This window comes from Panthera uncia (assembly GCF_023721935.1).
Source record: "Panthera uncia isolate 11264 chromosome E2 unlocalized genomic scaffold, Puncia_PCG_1.0 HiC_scaffold_19, whole genome shotgun sequence".
NCBI lineage: Eukaryota > Metazoa > Chordata > Mammalia > Carnivora > Felidae > Panthera > Panthera uncia.
Genome location: NW_026057588.1, coordinates 8,811,353 through 8,835,195, shown reverse-complemented (window position 1 = coordinate 8,835,195; position 23,843 = coordinate 8,811,353). Strand labels below are relative to the sequence as shown.

Below are 23,843 nucleotides of genomic sequence, written 5' to 3'. Positions count from 1 at the left end.
GGACCCTCACAGCCTCTCCCGGAGGCAGGAATTATTAACCTACACTTCTGCAGGCGACGGAACAAAGGCCCATAGGAGGGAAGCGGTTTATGAAGCTTGAGAACTCTGAAACTTGTGTAGACAGGTCTGCAGTGGAACCTGAGATCTGTCCCTTACTATCTGTGGTGTTTGGGCAAGTTACTCAACTTCCCAAACCGTGTTTTCACTCTACCGTAAAGCAAAAATAATCACCCCTCCTCCTTAGGTTGTTAGAAGGTGGCATATAGTAGGTACTTAATAATTCGTAGCCAGCAGAGAAGCAGTGATAGAAGCAGAGCCTCAAGACAAAACCAGGTCACCAGGTCCAGCCCTGGGTTGTTTGGCGAACAGCACATCTTTCTTTCCTGTAAGAGTGAGTTACTCTTCACTGCCCTCTGGGGGTAGAAAGTAGAATGGCATGACACCAAACCTGGCAGTTAGTGGAAGAGGAAGGGGCCCCGCGGGAACAAAATTTTTGTTTTCCTTCAGTCCAGAAAGAAGAGGCCAGTTGCGATGAACCGATGGTCCAGTTACCTGCTGGGATGGATGACCTTCCTCTACATCTGGGAGACAAGTGGAGGTGAAGGTACTGGGAAATGTTGGGGAGGATTTGGAAACCGGAAAGAACGAATGGGCCAAAGTAAAGATTCCTGGATTCAGGTAGGGAGGAGATAGAGAGTCATCTGCTTCTGGACTACCTTGACCGCGGATAACTGAAACCATGGAAAGAGAGACCGTGGATAAGCCGGGGACTGCTGTGCCCAGGACACAAGCACCTTTTGAGATGCTCAGCACGTGGTAGGGAAATGCGAATACGTTCATTGAAAGGGGGGGGGGGCTCCATAATTCCAATGGATTGAGTCCTCAGACTGCATCTTGGACCCTCCCTTTCCACTCTTTTTCTTAAATCGAGGTAAAATGCACAGAACATAAAATTTCCCCTTTTAACCGTTTTGAAGTGTATGGCCAAGTGCACAGTTCAGTAGAAGTACACCCACAGCGTTGTACAACCAATAGCCATGATACATCACCTGTACTCATTAAACAATGCACATTTCCCCCGCCCCCAGCCCCTGGGGGCTGCTTTCTGACACCATGAATCTGACTGTTCTACATACCCCACAGAAGTGGAATCAAACAATACTTGTCCTTTTGTGACTTTTATGTCCCTTAGCATAACGTCCTCAAGATTCATCCATCCATTGTGTAGCCTGTGTCAGAATTTCCTTTCCTTCTAAGGCTGAATAACTATTCCACTGTGTGTGTGGTACATACTATGGACCTACCACGTTTTGTTTATCCATTCATCCATGGATGGACGTGGATTGTTTCCACCTCTTGGCCGTTGTGAACAATGCTGCTGTAAACATTGGGTGTTACAAATACTTCGCGGGATATAACGAGGAGTGGAATTGTTGGGTCACATGGCAATTCTACGTTTATTTTATTTTATTTTATTTTATTTTTTGAGGAACTGCCATACTATTTTCCAAAGCAGCTGCACCATTTTGTATTCCCATCTACAGTGCACAAGGGTTCTAATGTCTCCACATCCTTGTCAATACTTGTTGTTTTCTGTTTAAAAGAAAAAAAGGAGGGGCTCCTGGTCGGCTCAGTCGGTGTGTGACTCTTGATCTCGAGCTTGTGAGTTCGGGCCCCACATTGGGTGTAGAGATTACTTAAAAATAAAATCTTTAAAAAAATTTTTAAATATTTTATTTATTTTTGAGACAGACAGAGACAGAGCATGAACGGGGGAGGGGCAGAGAGAGAGGGAGACACAGAATCCGAAGCAGGCTCCAGGCTCCGAGCCCCCAGCACAGAGCCTGACACGGGGCTCAAATTCACAAACCGTGAGATCATGACCTGAGCCGAAGTCAGACGCTTGCCCGACTGAGCCACCCAGGTGCCCCTTAAAAATAAACTGTTTAAAAAAAAAAGTAGCCATTTTAGTGGATGTGAGCCTACATTCTCAATACATCTAAGAATCTAACCACCTCCAGATGGTGTGGTAAACATGGAAGGAGAACAAAGAGACACCCTGTGTCATAGTTCACTTAAGCTATGGCGAAACATTCTCCACAATTAAAATCCTCTTCTGCCTGATGAGCCCTCTCCCTTCAATAAGGCTCAAGAAACACTTGTTTTCATGCCCTTTAATTCCATGAAGTCCTTTTTGAATGACCACATTCTGTATTCCAGAAATTCCTAAGCTGAGGTCACTGGGCTAGCACTAGAGTTCATGAAACCCTGGCTCCGTATTTCAAAGGGTGTGTATTTATCAGGGTAGTGAGGATAGCTATTATAACAGAGAAGCTCCAAACTATTAGCAGCTTAACACAAAACATTTTATTTCTTGTTCCTACAAAATCCAATGAGGGAGCATCTGGTTAGCAAGGATCCATGCGCCTTCCACCGTGGGGCTCCACCATCCCCTAGGGTTCCAGGGTCCTCTGTGGATTCTTTGCATGGAGCTGGTAGACAAGGCTCAAGAGTCTTATGATCTTGAAGGAGAAGGGTTTTTTGTTTTTTGGGTTTTTTTTTTTGGGCCAGGAAGTGATACCCGTCACTTTCTCCCACTTCCATTGGCCAGAACTCACAGGGTGCTTAGCTGCAAGGGAGTCTGGGAGATGTAGTTTTTAGCAGTACCTTTGAGAGGAAGATGACGCTGGTTTTGAACACCCAGCAGTTCTCTGCCACAGGGATGTATGGACATTTTCCTAGAGAGAAGATCTGGGTTCTCAAAAGAACTGACAAGTCCTGAAAAGGCTAAGAAGCCACACTTTATTCAGACAAGGAACAATGCCAGCTTTTCCAGTTAGGGTCTCTTTCTGGTCATACCTTCCTGAGACCACACCCGTATTCCTGTGGTGAAACTTGGTATCCCTAAGTCTCCTCTGCACATAGTTATGGACTAATTTATTCAACACACATTTGCTGAGTGGTTCCCGAGTGCCAGGCACTGTGCTATGGGCCAGAAACATAGCAATAAATAAAACTCATGCCCTGCTCTCGGGAGAGCTCACAGCAAATGGGAGTGATAGACACATAAGCAGATAATTATATTCTTTAAATATTCGGTAAGTACATTTATAGAGATCATCTCAGAGTATTATAAGAATGTGGAAGAGTATTAATCCAGGCTGAACCAAGTCGTATGGATGAGAAGCAGGGAGTAAAGCTAGGGACAAAGAAAAGAGCAGGATGAAGGGCATGAGCCAAACGCCGAAGACGAGAAAGAACATGGAGGAAGGTCGAGGAAATGTTAATCAGGCAGTGAGAACAGAGAGGTCAGCAGGGCCCAGATTATGGAGGATTTTAACCCAGTTAAGAAGATCAGACCATCTGCTGGATTACTTTGCAGATGGCTAATAGTATCTATTATACATACTGGTGGTGCCCATGACTGAGCATTATTGATGACGATGGTGACGGTGATGGTGATGATGACAGTTAACGTTGGTCGAGGAGCAGCCATGTTCCAGGTCCACTTCTAAACACTTTCCAGATATTAACTCGTTTCAACTTGGTCTTCAACCAAGACCACACAGTTCTGAGAGCCAGGGGTGGACAACGCAATGTGACTTAAGGACCTCCACTTGCCTCAGCCCATTGGCGAAGCTCAAAGATGGCAGTCTGCCTTTTCTGCTGTCTCCCAGCCTCACCCCTGTGATGGCCCAGGTCAGATTATACAGGATAAGAATCTGATCCAGAGCAAGAGATGGAGGTTCCAGGTTGAAGACAGAGATGATGTCTGGTTCATCTGTATTAGTAATAGACTGACTATCCCTAAATGTCAGTGGCTGAACTCAGTAGGGTTCATGTCATCTAGAACTTCAGTGTGGATGTTTCATGGGAAGCCACTTGTGTTGTGATTCAGAGACACAGACCCCTTCTGTATTGGGGCTCCACCATCCCACAGGGCCTCAGCATACTTTGCAGGGTCCTCTTTCTCAGACTTTCTCAACCTGGGCACTGTTGACATTTGGGACCAGATGACTCGGTTCTGGGACGTGTGCATGGTAAGGTGTTTAGCAACATCTCCAGCCTCTACCCAGTAGGAACCAGTGGTGCAGCTTCCAGTTCGCCCCTCTCCCAGTTGTAACAACCTGAAATGTCTCCAAACATTGTCTAATGTCTCCTCCACTGAGAACCACTGCTCTATGTCCAGCTGGAAGAGGAAGTAAGGAGCATAGGGTTCACCGGGGACTTTTCGTTTATTATTATTATTATTATTATTTTTTAAATGTTTATGCTTGAGAGAGAGAGAGAGAGAGCATGAGCAGGGGAGGGGCAGAGAGAGAGGGAGACACAGAATCGGAAGCGGGCCCCGGGCTCCGAGCTGTCAGCACAGAGCCCGACGCGGGGCTTGAACTCACGGACCGCGAGATCCTGACCTGAGCTGAAGTCAGCCGCTCAACCGACTGAGCCACCCAGGCGCCCCCACCGGGGACTTTTCTAAGCGAGGAGCTGGAGAAGGTCATTTCTACCTACATTGCATGAGTTGCAACTGAGTCACGTGGCCCCACCTATTAGAGAGGCTGAAAAATGGGTTCATTTCTACCCACATTCCATGAGTTGCAACTGAGTCACATGGCCCCACCTAACTATTCAGCCGAAAAATGGGTTCTTGCTAGGAGTCCAGAAAGAAAAAAGAAGATAGGTTTGGCGAGTCCATGGAAGCTTTGCCTCACCATCTTTGGAACATGAGCACACACACACATGCACACACGTGTATGCACGCACATCAATAACCTATCAGAATATCTTAGTCATAGTATCCATAATTATGTCTTTGAGGGAGGGAGAAAAGAGGGAAGGAGGGAATGACATGATGAAGGGAGGGAGAAAAGCTGTGATCCTGGACCAGTAGATAAAAAAATGCTAGTTCTCATCCCAGTTCTGCTCAAAAAAGGGTGAAAAAAAGGTATTAAGTTGAAATGATTCCTTATCTTACATGGGTATTCACTTTCTCCTCCACAATGTGGGCTAGAATAGCATTTCTTTCCATTTTTTTAAATGTTTTATTTATTTTTCAGACAGAGGAGGGGCAGAGAGAGAGGGAGACACAGAATCTGAAGCAGGATCCAGGCTCCCAGCCGTCAGCACAGAGCCCGACGCGGGGCTTGAACTCACAAACTGCAAGATCATGACCTGAGCCTAAATCGGACACTTAACACACTGAGCCACCAAGGCGCCCCACTTTTCCTTTTTTTAAAAAGTTTATTTATTTATTTTGAGACAGAGAGAGAGAGAGTGGGGGAGGGGCAGAGAGAGAAAGAGAGAGAGAGAGACTCTCAAGCAGGCTCCACATTGTCAGTAAGGAGCCCGATTCTGGGCTCGAACTCACGAACCAAGAGATCATGATCTGAGCCGAAGTCTGATGCTTAACCAACTGAGCCACCCAAGCACCTGTAGAATAACATTTCTTAAGAAGTGTTTCAGGGAGGGGGACCTGGGTGGCTCAGTCGGTTAGGCACGGGCTTCGGCTCAGGTAATGATCTCACGGTTCATGAGTTCAAGCCCCACACCAGGCTCTGTGCTGACAACTCAGAGCCTGGAGCCTGCTTTGGATTCTGTGTCTCCCTCTCTCTCTGCTCCTTCCCCACTTGTGCTCTGTCTTTCTCTGTCTCTCAAAAATAAATAAACATAAAAAAAAGGTGTGTTTCAGGGACCATTAGTCTCCAGCACTATTGAGGAGTGGGGGGAAAGGACAATTCAATATAGTCCATAGCCTCCTGCTAATTCAGCACTCATTTGCATACTGACCCTTCTGATGAGTCCTTTGTTAAAGAAACGGGTTTAGCTTTCTTTCACGTGGCATTTTCTGAGCTCATTCCATTCTGTCAGTTCTTTCTGAAGCATCTACTATGAGCAAGTCACAGTTCTAGGTTCTGAGGATACGTTGTGTCAAAGACAAAGTCCTGTCCTCACACAGAAGAATACAAAAAGCACCCTGCAGTATTTGCCACATCTGCATGCCACCAGCACTATCATTTACCCAACCTTCTTGAAATGTACTCTTTGACACCTTTATCTTCACTCTAACACCTTTATCTTTAAAGAATAGTTAACATTAGCTCTGTAATCTGTAAGCATTACTAACTTGCATAAATAGAAATTGCACACAAAAGTAAATGCTATGAAAAGGAAATCTGATTCCTAAATTCTATTGGGTGCAACAATAAGGCTTTGAGCCTGGGTCCTGCCCTGTTTGTTGTTGTTGTTGTTGTTAAAAAGGGAGATTATTAAAAATTAGAGGCATGGTAGAGAAATACTCGCATTAAATTGAAGTCTTCTCTTTTGTGTAATCAGAAGGATTGAAAAAAGCATTGAAATGTGAGATTGTTTTCTGGTCTGTGTTGCAGCATTATTTGACGCGTGTCGCTCCATTACCTACTGTGATGTCATGACCCAAGAGTGTCTGGTGTGACATTGACGGTGCTCTAATGGTCTGGAGGAAAACTTTATTCCAGTTGCCTTTATGATTTATGAGACTCTTTCCCTGTGCTCTTGGTCTCCACGTAAACTGGACACACCCTTATTTGTCACAAGAAAGTTGGATGCCAACACTGCATGTGTCACCTTCAGAACCGCCCACGAGAACCAAAGCAAGACTCACCCTTGGCTCATTCATTTGTGATGAAACCCTTCTATTTGTCTCTCTGTCCTCCAGGTCAGAAGGATTCATGTGTCTTTCCCTTCATCTACAAGGGGTCTACTTACTTCTCTTGTATCAAAACCAACAGCCTGTCCCCTTGGTGTTCGACAAAAGCCGTTTACGATGGGCAGTGGAAGTACTGTATGGAGGAGGGTGAGTGATGCCATGCTGTCCCCTCAGCCGACCTCCTCAAATGATGGATTATAAAAGAGAATGTGTGGACGTGTAGAATGTGATCATATTTTTGAAGACGAGTTACAACATCTGTGTGTGTGCATAGAAAGTGCGGAGGCCACATACTGGATGCTAACAATGGCTAATAATACGACAATGATAGTGTTAAAAATGGTGCTTTCTGAATGAAAGAGAGGTTACAAGACCACAGGAAACCACTGTATTCTTTGTCTCTTTCTTAATTTTCCAAATTAATAAGGAAAAACAGACAACAAAGTGTAACAGAGAAGGGATTTGACAGACTCTGTTTACTGCTTCTCAAAGCCCAAGACATTTTTGACAATTAGATGATTTCTAATTTTTCTGCACAGGACAAAAGGCATTTTGTTTGTTTTAACCAATATCCTGTTGTTGGACATTTTAATTGTTCCTACGAGCAGCCAGATTTTGAATATTTAGGGTTTTCTTTTCATTTGTATCACTGTTCTTGACTCTCTTAGATCAAAGGCTCCCTTTGATAATAAGTATAACAACCCTTTCACTATACTGAAATAAAATGTATACATAATGTTACCTACTCCAAATTCATAATTTCAGAATAAATCAACACAATCCCTTAGCTGCAATATAAGACAGAAATAAAAGAGTAAATTGATAATAAAAAGCACCATGATCATAACTAACCTAAAAAGATATTAAAAGGTGGCCAGAGGCTCATACCTCCAAGCAGAATCTCTTTGATTATAAGAGCTAAAAATGACTACAAAGAAGCCCCATTACACTGGGGGGTGGGGTGGGGAATAAAAACACAACAATAAAAACAAAAACCCAAACTTGGAAGCAATACCACCTCTAGTTGAAAATATCGCTCTAGTTTAAATGATGCAAATCAGGATCTACTGGTTGAAATTGAACCCGAAAGTTAGAAACAGACTTTTTTTTTATTTCTAGAAAAGAGGTCCCCAAACATGCTAAGACACACAAGAGGAGACAAAACTCTGCCCAAAGTGCGGATACAGACACAATCAGGGCCTAGAGATTTAACAACCTGCATCTGATTAAACCTCTTTCAGCCAATCACAGAGGGCTCCTGTATAGATGGTTTGCCATTGGCATCTCCTCCCTCATCCCTGGCTTCTGAACTAAGAACTGCTCTTTGGACCTCTAGTGGTGGGTTTCTCACCACCTGTGAACAGCCCCAATTCTTTCCCTTTCCCTCCCACCCCTCATGTAATCCACCAATTAGCCTGTTAGTTCTACCTTCAAAAATCGATTCTAGCTTCAGTTTCTGGGAAGGAGCTGCCTCCACTGCTCCCATCCTTCTCCAAATCACCATCAGTTCTCCCCCCCCCAAATTTGTTAACTGGGCTCCTCAAATCCCCCCCACCTCCCTCCAAATCAATTCCCCACACATCAGTCAAAGTAACCTTTTCAGAATGTGAAATCATGCAACGCTACTCCCCTGCTTGTGCCCCTGCATGGCTCACCAGCACACTTAGAAGGATATCCTGAGCCCGAAGAGCCAACACAATCCTAAGAAAGGAAAACAAAGCAGGAAGCATCACACTTCAGACTATATTACACAGTTATAGTAATAAAAACAGTATGGTATTGGCATAAAAACAGACACATGGATTAATGGAGCAGATTGAGAGCCCAGAAATAAACCCATGCATATATGGTCAATTAATTTATGACAAAGGAGCCAAGAATATGCAATGGGGAAAGAATGATCTCTTCAATAAGTGGTGTTGATAAAACTGGACAGTCGCATACAAAAGAATGGAACTGGACCCCTCTCTTATGCCATACACAAGGGTCAACTCAAAATTATTAAAGACTTGAATCATAAGATGCAAAACCCCAGAACTCCGACAAGAAACCATGGGGGTAAGCTGGAAGACATCAGTCTTAGTGACGATTGTTTGGGTTTGACACCAAAATCAAAAGCAAAAATAAACAAGTGGCACTACATCAAACTACGAAGCTTCTGTGTAGCAAAAGAAGCCATCAATAAAATGATAAGGCAACGCATGGAATGGAAGAAAATATTTGCAAATAATATACCTGATAAGGGGTTAATATCTGAAACGTCCAAAAGAACTACAACTTGAGGAAAGGAGAAGGAGGAGAAGGAGAAGAGAGAGAAGAAGAAGTGGGGGAGGGGGAGGAGGAGATAAGAAGAAGAAGAAGAAGAAGAAGAAGAAGAAGAAGAAGAAGAAGAAAGAGAAGGAGGAGAAGGAGAAGGAGAAGGGGAAGGGGAAGGGGAAGAAGAAGGAGAAGAAGAGGAAGAAGAAGGAGAAGAAGGAGAAGAAGAAGAGGACGAGGAGGAAGGAGAAGGAGAAGGGGAAGAAGGAGAAGAAGAAGAAGGAGAAGAAGAGGAGGAGGAGGAAGAGGAAGAAAGAGAAGGAGGAGAAGGAGAAGGGGAAGGGGAAGAAGAAGAAGAAGAAGAGGAAGAAGGAGAAGGAGGAGAAGAGGAAGAGGAGGAAGAGGAAGGAGAAGGGGAAGAAGAAGAAGGGCAAGAAGAAGAAGAAGAAGAAGAAGAAGAAGAAGGAGGAGGAGAAGGAGGAGGAGAGGAGGAAGGAGAAGGGGAAGAAGAAGAAGGAGGAGGAGAAGGAGAAGAAGAAGAAGAAGAAGAAGAAGAAGAAGAAGAAGAAGAAGAAGGAGAAGGAGGGGGGGAGGAGGAGGGAGGAGGGGGGTGGAGGGAGAGGAAGGGAAGAAGAAGGAGGAGACACTTCACCTTGGTCTGCAAAGCTCTACAAGACCTTGCCCTTCTCTGTCCTCACCTTCTTCCACTCCCTTCCTTGCCTGATGAGTTCCAGCTACACTGGTTGTCATGCTTCTTGAATATTCTGAACTCTTCCTGTCTTGAGCCCTTCCCACTTTTATTCCCTCTATCTGGACCTCAACTCCCCCCAATTTTTGCATGGCTGGCTTCTCCACATTGTGCAAGCCTCTGCTCAAGTGCCACCTGCTCAAGGAAGCCTTCCCTCATCCCTTCATCAATGACAACCCCTCCATCACCTCCAAATGACCCTGATTCCCTCACTGAGCATGAGTAAATCCACCCACTATAAACATAATGTCCAAAACGATATTTGTTGTACTATTTGTGGTGGGAAATTCAATCTATGAAAGTTGCAATAAGGTACCAGCACCTGGATGATAATGTTACTATATTTTACTTCACTGATATTTGACTTTTTTTCAGTAATGGCAACTTTTTTTTTTTGTATGCCAAGATCTTGACTTCACCTGTTGGTCGTAAACCATCAAAATTCTTTGTCTTGACTTGATTTCTACAGGTCTGTTGGTGATTCTAAGAGATTCATTTTTAAGACACTGAAGTATATTAAGTTTGTTCAGCAGGTTGGGGGGCGGTGTTGTTGAGGTTGGGAACCCTGTTGGGGGAAGCTTTGAGCATGAAAAGTACACAAGTAGGCTTTCTTTACAACATGCTTAATAAAATGAATGAATAAAATATCTTTAAAACTTGATGCTTGTCCTGTATTTTGTTGGCTGACGGATGAATGGATGAATGCATGGATGGATGATTGAGTGACTGTCCTGTGAATGACTTGAGAAAGTCAAACCACTCACAGACTCCTTTCCATACAGATTACCCACGATGCATCTTCCCCTTCATCTATCGAGGAAGGTACCATAACAACTGCATCACGGAGGGTGGCTTCTTCAGAAAGCTGTGGTGTTCCGTCACCTCCAGCTTTGATGAGAAGCAGCAGTGGAAATACTGTGAAACAAATGGTAAGGCACTGGAGCAGGGATGGGGGTTTTGGTGGGGAGGCGGGTGGGGGAGAGCAATGATCATTCTGAGGGGATGGTGGCATGGGGGAGAGCAGAGCATTGAGAGCAATACTTCTAGAAACTAAGTGTGTTCTTGGAGAATACATTAGGACAACCACAGGAGACAGGAATGTCCTAAGGCCATGTTCCCCCGAGTGCCTAATGTCAGCATGGAAAATCTGGTTGTCCTAAGAACCAATACCATGGGCTGCAGTCCTGACATTGGTTTTCAACTATTTCTGTTGCTAGACTTGGCAATACGTGGATTCACCCAGTGCTGGACCTTACCTGCATTTCAAAGTGGCTTCAGATTTCATCTTAATTCTATGCCTACTCTTATTCTTAAAATTTTTTTTAATGTTTATTTATTTTTGAGAGACACACAGAGAGAGAAACAGAGTGTGATCAGGGGAGGGGCAGAGAGAGAGGGAGACACAGAATCCAAATCAGGCTCTAGGCTCTGAGCTGTCAGCACAGAGCCTGATGTGGGGCTTGAACTCACGAACTGTGAGATCATGACCTGAGCCGAAGTCGGGCACTTAACCGACTGAGCCACTCAGGTGCCCCTTAACTTATTCTTTTTAAAAATGTTTATTTATTTTGAGAGAGAGAGAATGAGCATGAGTGAGGGAGGGGCATAGAGAGAGGAGAGAGAGAGTATCTCAAGCAGCCTCCATGCTATCAGTGCAGAGCCCAATGCAGGGCTGGATTCCATGAATTGTGAGATCATGACCTGAGCTGAAATCAAGAGTCAGAGGCATAACTGAGTGAGCCACCCAGGCATCCCTACTCTTAACTTTTTTTTTAAATTTTTAATGTTTATTTTATTTTTGAGACAGAGAGAAACAGAGCGTGAGTAGGAGAGGTGCAGAGAGAGAGGGAGACACAGAATCCAAAGCAGGCTCCAGGCTCTGAGCTGTCAGCACAGAGCCTGATGCGGGGCTTGAACCCACCAACTGTGAGATCATGACCTGAGCCAAAGTTGGATGCTTAACCGACTGAGCCACCCAGGCGCCCCTACTCTTAGCTTCTTAATGACCTCCATTCATTCTGGAGCCCTCTCTGTATTAGACTCTATATACCACATCCCATTGAATGTTTCCATAAAAGCCCTATGAGATGCTATTTTTTCCACATTCAATAAGTGGTCGCAGTAAAATTAAATCCTGTCCAAGGTCACACTCCTAGGTGATGTCAGAGTTAGGATTTGAATGCAAGTCCATATGGCTCTGATGCCCCTGCTCCCTCACCAAGCAGTGTTGCCTCCATTGAGATGAAAATTCACGTGAGGCACCTATCCATGAGCACACTTATTCCTGCTAAAGCCTTATTTATGTTTATCCCTTAGCACTCAAAAAACCATAATGCCATATAAAACCTTGAATTTTATCTTTGTCGTAGCCATCCATCACTTGTATCCTTAACCCTAAACCAACGTTAACCTTAGATCTCACGATAACTCTGTTGATGAAGCCTGCAGAGCAACTCTGTTGTAAATGGTGTGGTTGTTGATGGCTTGGGTTCTCACTTACACGCAAAATGGATGGAAATAATAACACCACCAGGAACTGAACTGGAGCATGTTCAATGTCGTGTTGCCTTTCCTGAGATAAAGCATGGCGCCTACTTGATGCATGATACATGGAAGCTCTTTTTGTTATCTCTTCTTGTCCCTGTGACCTTTCCATCATTATTTTCAGAGTATGGGGGAAATTCTTTCAGCAAGCCCTGTGTCTTCCCCTCCGTCTACAGAAATAGCATGATCTTTGAATGCATTGAGAGTGAAAGCAACAGACTGTGGTGCCCGACCACGGAGAACATGGATGAGGATGGGAAGTGGAGCCTCTGCGCCGACACTAGTAATACGGGGAAGGGGGCTGGGTGGGCATAGGCAGACTCCTTCACTCAATTACCCAGCAAACACTGACTCCAGCCCTACTGCGTGCCAGCCACTGTGTTGGGCGGTGGGCATGTGGTGATGAGTAAGACGGAGTCCCACCCTCGTGGGTATCTGATGAGCAAATAGCATGAAAAATACGATAGCGTGATGGGCAAGATGCGGGCCGCTTAAGATCCAAGAGAAAGGGGTCAATATAAGGTTTTCAAAATGTGAAACACCTAAGTACTTGCTTGCACAAACATAGAGTAAATCCACGCTAAGATTTAAAAAAAAATTGCTAATAAGGGAATAACAAGGATAGTGAAGCCAATTCGAGGGACATTTTAAGAACTGCATAAAGTCAGTGAAAAAGAATGCTGAGCTGAAGCAAGATTGTTAAGTTAGCCACCCAATCTGGTAACACCTAAAGGGCAATCAAGTGACGCGTGGCTGGCTCAGTTGGTGGAGAATCCAACTCTTGGTCTCAGGGTCATGAGTTTGAGCCCCACGTTGGATATGGAGCCTACTTAAATACATACATACATACATACATACGTATGTAAATACATAAATAAAAATAAAATAACACAAAGGGCAATCAAACCTTTGGGGTTGTCTACCAGACAGAAATTATCGGCATCTCTACCAAACAAAAATCATTCACAATGTATCAATCTTTTACAAGTTACAGAGTTGGGGCCTCCAAGCAATAGCAGGTAGTAAGTCAGATAAAGTTCTATTTCCCTAGAGCAGGGGTCTGCAAACTCTCTCCTGCCTATGAGCTAAGTCTGGGCCAATGTTTCTCTTGGCCCCCAACCCAACTTTCTACACAGCCAAAAAAAGTCCAAAGAAGGATCCTATTTTGTGACGGGCAAAAATTATACGAAATTCAAATCCCAGGGCCCACATACAAAGACATACAGACCGAGGCTGTATGAGGCACGAAGCTAAAAATAACTACCATCTGACCCTTTCTAGAAAAAGTTTGCTGGCACTGAGCTAGAGAACCAGATGGCCCTTAGGGACTGTTTAGACAGTGCTTTAGGAGGACATAAGGTCAGGATCTTTTGACCCCAATTGTGTGTTTTGGATAATTTTGTTAACAAAGGAAAACAAGTGTACATTTGGTGGGTGGTCAGGGAAGAAGCCCACGAGGAAGAAAAATAGAACATTTCTCTGTAAATGTAACCTGATGGGTCCCCATAAAGGACATCCCAGGCGGCCTGGACTTCAGGACCCTGGACAGCTCTTCAGCACTAGGCGCGTTTTGCTCGAGAGCTGCGCCGCACAAGCCCGGCCAGTATTGATTTGGGTTCCAAATCCACTTCAACGAGTGGAGAATTCGCACATTCAGGATCTGTGAATGAAGACGACTCCCTGTAAGATGTCCTCTCCGCGCTTCCCACTTGCCTCCCTGGCTCCCCTGCTGACACGACGCTGTCCTCCTCTCTCTCACTGCCAGGACCCCTTGTGTGTTCATGCTGCCCTTGTGCCCCATTTCCACACCCCACAGAGCTAAACTCAAATAGCTTCCCAGGGAAGAAAACCCCTCTGGCATTTAGGATTAAGTCAGTATTTCCTTCCTTTAATGGGAGTCTCTGAGCAGACCCATGGGCCATGTGGACCCAGTTTTTATTTAAACAATTTTTAATGTTTATTTATTTTTGAGAGAAAGAGAGAGAACGCGCACTCGCCCGCGAGCAAGCGGGGGAGGGGCAGAAAGAGAGGGAGACACAGAATCTGAAGAAGGCTCCAGGCTCCACACTCTCAGCTCAGAGCCCGACACGGGGCTCGAACCCACGAACTGTGAGATCATGACCGGAGCCAAAGTCAGACACTTAACCGACTGAGCCACCCAGGTGCCCCGACCCAGTTTTGATTTTAGAGGGGGCTCTGAAGTCTAAGCCTTCACCACAGCGTCAAGGCACGGGGGTAACCACTTTCCTATCCCCTTCTACTCCCTAGGAATTTCTTCACTGGTTCCTGGCTTTCCTTGCCACTTCCCATTCAACTACAAAAACAAGAATTATTTTAACTGTACCAGCAAAGGATCGAAGCACAACCTTACGTGGTGTGCAACCTCTTACAACTATGACCAGGACCACACCTGGGTGTACTGCTGACACAAAGGTGAGGTGCATAGCATACCTGGGCAATGCCGCTGTGAAGGTGACATCCGTCCCTTCCAGCACGATTCGCTGGGGTTGCCAGCAAGGTGAGCTCCCTGTCCCAGAGATGAGGTGAAGTGGGGGTGGGGGAGGGACGGGGACAGCTTCCCAGATTAGTAAGAGGTGGATGAACCATTTTGGACCCAGAAAGGTGCCATGCCAAGTGTTGGGTCTGGGAAGCCTTGGGTGTGCAAAGTAGGAGAATGGAATTTCTCAAACTGGGGCGTGAGAAGGAAAGATGACCTTGAAAGGAGATGACCAGGACTTCACTGGTCCCCAAAAGCCATGCACCAGGTTATTGACCTGCTACCCACTGAGTAGCCAACAGAGAAAAAGGTAGGGTTCAGTTCTCCTCCTTGTTGCATGGGTCCTTCCCCCACCTCTGCATGTAAGTCCTCAACTCTCTCCACAGGACCAACTTCTCTCTCCCTTCCAGTCTTTTCTTCTGATTTCAGTATTCTCCCCAGACCCCCTGTGTGGGTCCACTGACCTAATCACTCAGGATGTCTGGGATTTAACAAACAGAAGCCCTTTCATCAGATATGTGGACGGCTCTGGTGTTTCTGGCAATATTTGCCCTTATGATGCATGTGGCTTAGGGATGACACCAAACTTAGTGATTCCTCCCGAATTTTGCCTTGGCCATCAAAATCATCTTCCTGGAACAGAAGAGAGGCAACGGAATAGGTCTGGGGCTCTGGGTACCATCTTAACAGGGTGGGTATTAAAAATCACCCACAAGTCGTTCCCAGGCTTGGCTAGAATGAAGAACATTCTTAGTGCCCAGCCTCTGACTCTTGTCCACCAGAGCACAACTCTCTCCTTTGGGTCCCTCTTTCAGCAAGTCTAATACAGTAGAGGTGAGGTTAAGGTGCTCAGGGTTCAGTGGCTTATCGGCCGCCATGAGCCAGGTGAGGGGCAGGGGTAGGTCTAACCACTCTTGGCTCGGCCACCTCCTCTTCTGACTCAGTCTTGAAAGCCAATGCAGTACTTTTTTTATTCACATCACACTTTGAGTCAGTGCACACTCGTCACCTGAATGCTGGCTTTTGATTCTATTTTCAAGGGGAGGAGAAACATCTTCAGAGGAAGACGGACATACCAAGCGTGGAACCTGCTTCGTCTTTTCCTTTCGAGCTTAATCACCTTCAGAAATACCTTGTCCGCCATTTTGCTTAATCACTTGGTCCTTTGTGAAGAACAGAGGGGGGAAATGTGGCCTAAACACCAGTAAAGGAGCCCACAGTTACTCCCCCAGGGGGCTGCCTTTGTGCTTCCTGGAATGGGATTTGGTGAGGGACCTGGAATGCATGGTGAATCTCCTGGTAGGAGGTCAGATTCTCAGCCCAGGAGCCCCTTGGAAGGAACTGCATCCTGCTATCTCTTTCCTGGAAACCATAGATTTGGGTGGAGCATTTTTAGGTACTTATGAAATCATTAATAAATAAATTAGTAGGTAAACATAGGGTAGAAATTTCATTGCAAGGGGGCCCCTGGGTGGCTCAGTCGGTTAGGGGTCCAGCTTCGGCTCCAGTCATGATCTTGTGGTCTGTGAGTTCGAGCCCCGCATCGGGCTCTGTGCAGACAGCTCAGATTTGGATTGTGTCTCCCTCCCTCTCTGCCCCTCCCCACTCACACTCTGTCTTTCTCTCTCTAAAAAATAAATAAACATTAAAAAAGTAAAAAAAAAAAAAAAAGGAAAAGAAAATTCATTGCAAGACTACCTCAACTATTCCTTCCCCATGCCCATGGCAGACATGAGTAATTGATTACAGAGTCTGCTTCCCTGTGAGCCCAGATGCATCCTTGTGTTATTATTGTTCCTTTCCCCTCCCCTTCCCCCCTCCTCCTCTTTCATGAAACCCTCTGAGCAACTGCTGCCCCTATCCCACACTGCATGCAGACATCAGGAATAGATTTTCACCATTCAGCCTCATTGGGTACCAATCTGATTGTCTGAAACGAGGTTGCAGAGACATTCGAGAAGCCTGAAGATCCCATGGCAGATCTTTTCCACTGTAGATCAAGACCAACCAGATGACCCATCCTTCCTTAATCACATACAAACAGGCCACAGGAAACCTGGCTCTCCTGCCCCCAGCTGCCACACAAGACTTCAGAGACAGACAGACATACTTCCCTTCCCTCACAAACTTTCCACCTCTGCCCCCTCAACCCAGGCACAGCCCTGTTCTTGAAGCTACCACTCTGACTCCAGCCTCGGTGCCTTGCTTGTGTGGAATCCCCCTTCCCTGGTCTCTGCTGAGCCACTCAGTGTTGGAGATGGAGATGTGTCCCCGGATCTCCCTTCTGCAGAGGACCTGCCCAGCTCTGGCCAATGCTGTCTGCAGGCAGCCATCAGCCATCAGTCCCAAATCAGGGATGTCCTCAGCTATGGAGTAACCTCCCTTGTGCAAGGTCATGCTCTTCCCAGGGCAGCCTGTGTGCAAGTGCTGACTGAGGGCAGGTTAAAAGTTCAGCCAGTTCAACCCCAGGGAGACAAATCAGAAGAGCTAGGTCAGGAGTTCCCGTGGGCTCAGCTGCAATGTGTGAGTTTGCATTCCGGTTCCTTCCCCAGGTATCGAGCCTAAGGACACTCCTTGATAAACCTCCTGCATACTCAGAGGAGGGACGCTGGGAACCCAACCTGAGATAGCCCATCATTAAGAAATGTCATTTCTGGGGGTGTCTGGCTGGCTTGGTTGGTAGAGCGTGTGATGCTTGATCTTGGGGTCATGAGTTCAAGCCCCATGTTGGGAGTAGAGATTACTTAGAAAAAAACAAGAATTTAATAGTCATGGGGACCCTGGGTGGCTCAGTCAGTTAAGCATCTGGCTCTGGCTCAAGTCATGATCTCACTGCTCATGAGTTCAAGCCCCACGTCGGGCTCTGTGCTGACAGCTCGGAGCCTGGAGCCTGCTTCCGATTCTGTCTCTGTCTCTCTCTGCCCCTCCCCTGCTCGTTCTCTCTCTCTCTCTCTCTCTCTCTCTCTCTCTCTCTCTTTCTCTCAAACATAAAATAAAAAACATAAAAATATTAAAACAAACAAACAAAACTTAATAGCCACAGGTGGTGAGGGGTTCCCGAATGGACAGTGCAGATCTAGAACATTCCATCATCATGGAAGATCCCAGGGGATTGCGTGCCTCTAGAATGCAAGCTCCTTGAGGTCAGGTACCTTTTCATTGCTGTATCTCCATGCTGGCATTTCAACGCCAGGCATATAGCAGAGACTCAGCAAATATCACATTGAATAGGTGAGTGGGATGGACAGGTGTATGGATGGAAGGGGATAGAGCTGAGACAGGAGGCAGAAACTGTATTTTAAAGTGTGATCTGGATTATGTCACTCCTCTGTTTAAAGCCCTCCAAGGCCCTCAAACGCCTCTAAGAACACACACGGTTTAACCTCTGACGGTTCTGACTCCTTACCACCTACCCCCCTCCAGCCACCACGACCTCTTGCTATCCCTCCAACAGGCCAGCTACATTCCCGCCTCAGGGCCTTTGCATTCACCCAACACTGCATTTGAAGTGCTCTTCCCCTCCATATGCCCCTGGTGCTCAGTAGACTCCTTGCCCCTACCGGGACTGGGGACTCCTCCTCATTCCCAGATCCCTTAACCACTTTCCTGCTCCACTTTTCTCTATATCTCTTTCCATCTTCTACCATACTAACTAGGATCATATTTACTCATGTATTTTGTTCTGTGTCTGTCTCTTCCCTTCATAATGTAAGCTCCTGGTGGTGGGGGGGGGGGGGGGGGGGGCGGCGGGGATCTGTGTATTTCATTCACTGAGATAGAGCTATTCTTGGAAGAGGGCCTTGTATGCAGCAAGCACTTCATACATCACTACTGAATAAATAAAGTGCCAGAAGGGAAGGGAGGGAGGGAGGGAGGAAGGAAGGAAGGAAGGAAGGAAGAAAGGAAGGGCAAAAGGGAAGTGGCCACAGCAAGAAGTTAGGAAATACATTATTCTGGTTCCACTCTATTAAATTTAAATTCTATAAAGCGAGGCTATTCTATAAACCGATGACCCATTGCATATAGCTACTTAGTGGGTTTTGAAAGTGAAATAAACTCGGTGGAAGGGCGTGACACGAATCCTGTACTTTGGGGACCTTGCGTTACTGGGGCGTCCTGCCCAAGGGCAGAGGTGAGGAGGAAAAGACCCTCTGGTTTCAGGGTGCAGGTCAGCATCAGGGTGTGAGGGCTGGCCTGACTCCCCACCTACCAGAGGCAATCGCCCTGAGCACCCAGGGCAGACAGACACGGGGAAGGCAGGGCAGGGAGCTTCTAGGAACAGTTTCCACACCACCTGGCCGAGCTGAGGATTTGAGAATTCCCCCATCCTCTTTCTCTTTTGCGCGATGACATTTTGCAGGGGATTAATTCCCCGGGGATCAGCTTGCCCTAAACCTCCGTAATCCAGATTTATGGTTTAATTCAGTGGCCTGAGTATCTTATCCAAGTTATCTTACACCACGAAGTAGGAGGCGGGAGGGGGAAAAAAAGCAACCACCAGACTGTCCTTCCAGGAAATCAAGAAAACGGACTAACCTCACTTTGGAAGCCTCTTTAATGGAACCATTTCCAAGCCCGGTCTTCCCAGGAATCCTGTTTGTAGCCCCAAGATTGTCATGCCTCCCTCTTACCGACAGAAAGAAACCGAGGAAATCTGAAGCAGCTGAAGCAAGAAGGGGGAAGGGTGGACCATGGGCTGAGCTTTTTGAGAGTCTGACCCAAGAGGACACCAGGGAAGAGACTCTGCTGGGGTGTAGGCATTGGGGGTTACATGAAGTCAGGAGATGTCATTAACCTCTGGAATTGGTGGGGTGGCGCTGACCTTGGTCCTGATCTCATTTCTAGCTTCTTATCTCATTCTAGAGAGGTTCCCCCTCACCCCGCCCGCCATCCGGGCAAAGCCATCACTTTTGGTCCAGCCTCGACTCATACAATGCAAGGCCAGTCACCACGCACCCTCCTACCCTCTCTCCTGGACGGGCCCGAGGGGATCTGGTCTTCCACAAGTGAGGGGTCCATGCCGGCCTGGTGGGGAGAGACCGGGGGCTTCCAGAACCTCCTCAGCGAGACATCATCTTCACAAACTCTGCAAAGAAAAGCCCCTGGGTAAGGCGCCGATTTGTAAGAGCACATTTTGAGCCCTTTACTATGTGTCAGGAACCAAGGGTGATCTTTGGGAAACCCTCTGCTCCTCAGTTTCTTCGTCTCCAAAATGGGAATCACAGGATCACCATATGCCTTACACAAGTTTTCCAGACGGTTGAACGACAGAATGCTTACAAGACCCATGAAGCGTTACACAATCGTTATGACTATCTTATTTCATCTTTCCAACCGATCCTGGAGGCGTAACTACCATTTCCCAGATAAGCAAACGGAGGCCAGTGAGGTTGACCAGTGCGCCTGAGGCCACGTGGACGGTGAATGGAAAACCTCGGAAGGAACGCACTGACTCTGCGGTGACTCCATGCCCCATGAACTTCTGGGCCCCACCCAGGTCTTGAGGTCCATCTGTCCTTCCCTTGCGCGGGGCTGGCCCGAGGATCTGTCTCTTAGCTTGTCCAGACTTTCAGTGATGCCCCTCGTTCACCTGAGCCTGGCGAGACCCAGCGGGCATCCCGGCAATATTTCCTCAGTTACAGCCAGGCCATAAATGCCTCCTGAGTTTCCCTACTGGGAATTACAAGCTGATGGGTCAGAGAACATCCCTGACCGGCCTCCAGGATTTGACATCCCAGGAGGCCAACACAACTCAAGGCAGCGAGGTCTGCGGCGATTACGTCCTTTGAAGGGAGGGGGACAGGGAAGCCTTTGTAGGGCAACAGATATGGGGGATACAGCCAGCTGAGGACGAAGGGACGCTTCATGGCAGAGAACGAGCTGCGCCGATTCCTGAGGGATGGAGAACACCGGGGAAGGTACCGGAAGCGGAAGGGACGTCAGAGAGGGAGAAACAGGATTTAGAGAACACAGAGCAGGCACCCAGTGTGCACCAGAGCGCAGCGACCCTGAGAGTGGGGACAGAAGTGCGGCCGGGGGTGGGGGTCACACCAGGGATGCACCTGAGTATCAGACCGAGAACTCAGCTTTTGTCCCCCGGCAGCAGTTAGATGCTGGGGTGCCTGAACTAGAGTCACCATGATGAGACTCTGACCCTCCCTGTTAGGTCTCCCACGAAAATGGTCTCCACTCCCATCCGCACAGGATTCCCACGGGTTCCCTTCCGCCGATCCCTCAGTACACGTGGGACGAGCTCTGTGCCAGGACCGGGGTGTCTAGGGAAGAAGGGTTCAGTCCGGGGCCTCCTCGGAAGGAAACAGGCGAGGTGCTATTACGAGCTTGGGTGATGTCACCCTCAGCGCTACGGCGGAGGCACAAGGGGGCGCCGAGAGGAGGGGTGGGAGCACCTTCCGGTGGCATAGCTGAAACTGGGCCAGCGGGAAGGGGCAAGGGCGTTCCCGCCCGGAACGAGCAGCAGCATCAGGCGTGACTTCTCCGGGTGGCTAGGACAGGTAAGAGACGACCTTGAATTTGAACCCCGTGCATCTGACCCCAGAGCCCCAGCTGGTGACCGGTCCACTCTCCCGACGGGACATTTCGTTCTCGACAAAGGCGCCCCGTGAGCCAGGGAGGGACAGGCACGGGGGAGGTAGGAGTGAGCCCTGGCTCAGAAAGCCACCCGCGCGCGGCGGCTGCCCCCTCGCGACGTCACCTTCAAAGTCGACCGTGCCGTCTCCGTTCACGTCCGCCTCCTGCACGACCTCCGAGATCTCGCGAGGGGTGAGCTTCTCTCCCAGAAGCCTCTGCATGGCCTGCTGCAGCTCCCCGAGGGTGATCTCCCCGTCCCCGTTGGTGTCAAACTGCTCGGGGCAGAGGCGCGGTGTTGGCAAGGACCGTGACCACAACCACAGCGGTCGGGAGCTAAGCTAAGCGCCCGTCGTGCACTCGAAAATGTCCTCAGCTCCCGGAGGGCGGGTCATTTTCACGGTCGTGTTCACCGCCCCGTGGCAGGTCCCCCAAACGGTGCCTTCCCCACGGTGCAATATTAGTTAAACTAATGAACTATTTTCAAACCTCCATGCTGCACACCCTTAACCAACCCGCACAGAAAGTCTCGTCCGGGCTATCTCCCCAGCGTGGGGGGCGTGGGGGTGGGGTGGGGGGTGGGGGCAGCTAACCATCCTCGTCTAGCCGCGCTGATGCTAACCCGGCTGAAGCCACAATCGTCTCTTGCCTGGACCGTCATGACGGTCCCCTGATTGGTCCTCTGGATCCCATGGTGGTCCACATCTCAGGACCTCCTGTTCCTGTTCACTTAAGACAGAAATCAGGGGCCCCTGGGTGGCTCAGTCGGTTAAGTATCTGACTTTGGCTCAGGCCGTGATCTCCACGTTCGTGAGGTCGAGCCCGGCATCCGGCTCTGTGCTGACAGCTCAGAGCCTGGAGCCTGTTTCGGATTCTGTGTCTCCCTCTCTCTGCCCCTCCCCCACTCATGCTCTGTCTCTCTCTCTCTTCCTCTGTCTAAAAAATTAAAAAAAAAAAAAACATAAAAAAAAAATTTAAACAGAACTCAGGGGCACCTGGGTGGCTCAGTCGGTTAAGCATCCCACTCCCGCTCTCAAGGTTCATGAGTTTGAGCCCCGCATTGGGCTCTGCGCTAACAGCACAGAGCCTACTTTGGATTCTCTCTCTCTCTCTGTCTGTCTCTCTCTTAAAAATAAACTTTAAAAAATAACAACAACAACAACAACAAAAAAAACATAAAACAGAAATCAGATCTTGTCGCATCCCCTGCTGAAAATCGCCCAGTGGCTTCCTCATCCCCCTCCATGATATCCTGGCTCGTTCCGAGAAGCACAGACTCCTAAGAGGCTGGCCCTGCTTCCGCCAACTCTGACCCTTGTTGATCGCCTGCTACTTTCTCTCCAGCTCGGGACTCCAAGCTCCAAGACCTTGCTCTTGCCCACATCTGCCTCCCTGCCTTCCAGCGACCATCCACACCTGCTGCTTCCTCAGCCTGGAACATGATCCCCCCCCCCCCCCCCCCCCCCCCCCCCCCCCGAAAAAAAACCCCCCCCCCCCCCCCCCAGAGCAGTGCTGTCCAGGAGAAATACAGTGCGAACTGCATTACTGATTTAAAATTTGCTAGTAGCCACGTTTAAAAAAAAAAAAAAAAACGGTGAAAGAGAACAGCGAATTTTTTAAGTAGACCTCACACCCCGTGTGGAGCCCAACGCAGGGCTTGAACTCATGACCCTGAGATCATGACCCGCGAGGAGATCAAGAGTCAGACGCGTAACCAACTGAGCCACCCAGGCGTCCCACACGTAGATGTGTGGTAGAGCTTGATCTCGGGGTCGTGAGGTCAAGCCCCATGTTGGGTGTAGAGATTACTTAAAAATAAAATCTTGAGGGGCGCCTGGGTGGCTCAGTCAGTTAAGCAAGTGTCCGCCTTCGGCTCGGGTCATGATCTAGCAGTTCGTGAGTTTGAGCCCCGCATCAGGTTCTGTGCTGACAGCTCGGAGCCCGGAGCCTGCTTCGGATTCTGTGTCTCTCTCTCTCTCTGCTCCTTCCCTGTTCGTGCTCTGTCTCTCTCTGTCTCTCTCTCTCAAAAATAAATAAACATTAAAAAAATTTTTTTAGTAAAATCTTTAAAAATTATTGAGCATTACATTTTTTAATTCGCACTGGATTTCGGAAGACTTAGCATACTACCATAGTAAGTACTTATACTTAGCGTGATTAGTTAATGTGCTCAGTGCACACATATGCTTAAGCCAAGGATACTAAGTCTTAATCCAGGTGTATTTTACCACCGATAGTGCCTCTCAATTCAAACACCAAATAGTATAGGAAATACTTGACCTGTATGCACCTTTTATACAATTTAGAGTTGAAAGGGTAGATCTACATGCCCAAGTTTTTCCAAACAAAATGTTTCCCAATAACTGAATTGAATATTTGTTTTTGTTTTATTTTACTTTACTATTTTATTTATTTTATTTTATTTTATATTTTATTTTATTTTTTATATTTTATTTTATTTTATTTTTTTATATTTTAATTTATTTTGTTTATTTTATTTTATATTTTATTTTATTTTATTTTTTAAT

General features: G+C 47.3%; 2 protein-coding genes across 2 annotated transcripts in view; one reads left to right on the top strand and one right to left on the bottom strand.

Annotated features, from left to right (window-relative positions):
* The first annotated feature begins 522 nt into the window (after positions 1-522).
* ELSPBP1 (epididymal sperm binding protein 1) lies at positions 523-14,667 on the top strand. Its single transcript, XM_049620938.1, is given in 7 exon segments — positions 523-598; positions 2,221-2,252; positions 2,255-2,288; positions 6,695-6,832; positions 10,472-10,618; positions 12,358-12,516; positions 14,502-14,667. Coding segments are annotated over 7 exon segments (735 nt in total). The 5' UTR covers positions 523-531; the 3' UTR covers positions 14,660-14,667.
* Positions 14,668-19,284: 4,617 nt separating this feature from the next.
* CABP5 (calcium binding protein 5) overlaps positions 19,285-23,843 on the bottom strand; it is a 9,751-nt gene continuing 5,192 nt past the window's right edge. Inside the window, exons 5-6 of the mRNA XM_049620832.1 lie at positions 21,443-21,590; positions 19,285-19,816 (exon numbers count right to left, since the gene is read on the bottom strand). Of these exons, the coding sequence (XP_049476789.1) occupies positions 19,791-19,816; positions 21,443-21,590 (174 nt within the window). The 3' untranslated portion in view covers positions 19,285-19,790. The remainder of the gene's footprint in view (positions 19,817-21,442; positions 21,591-23,843) is intronic.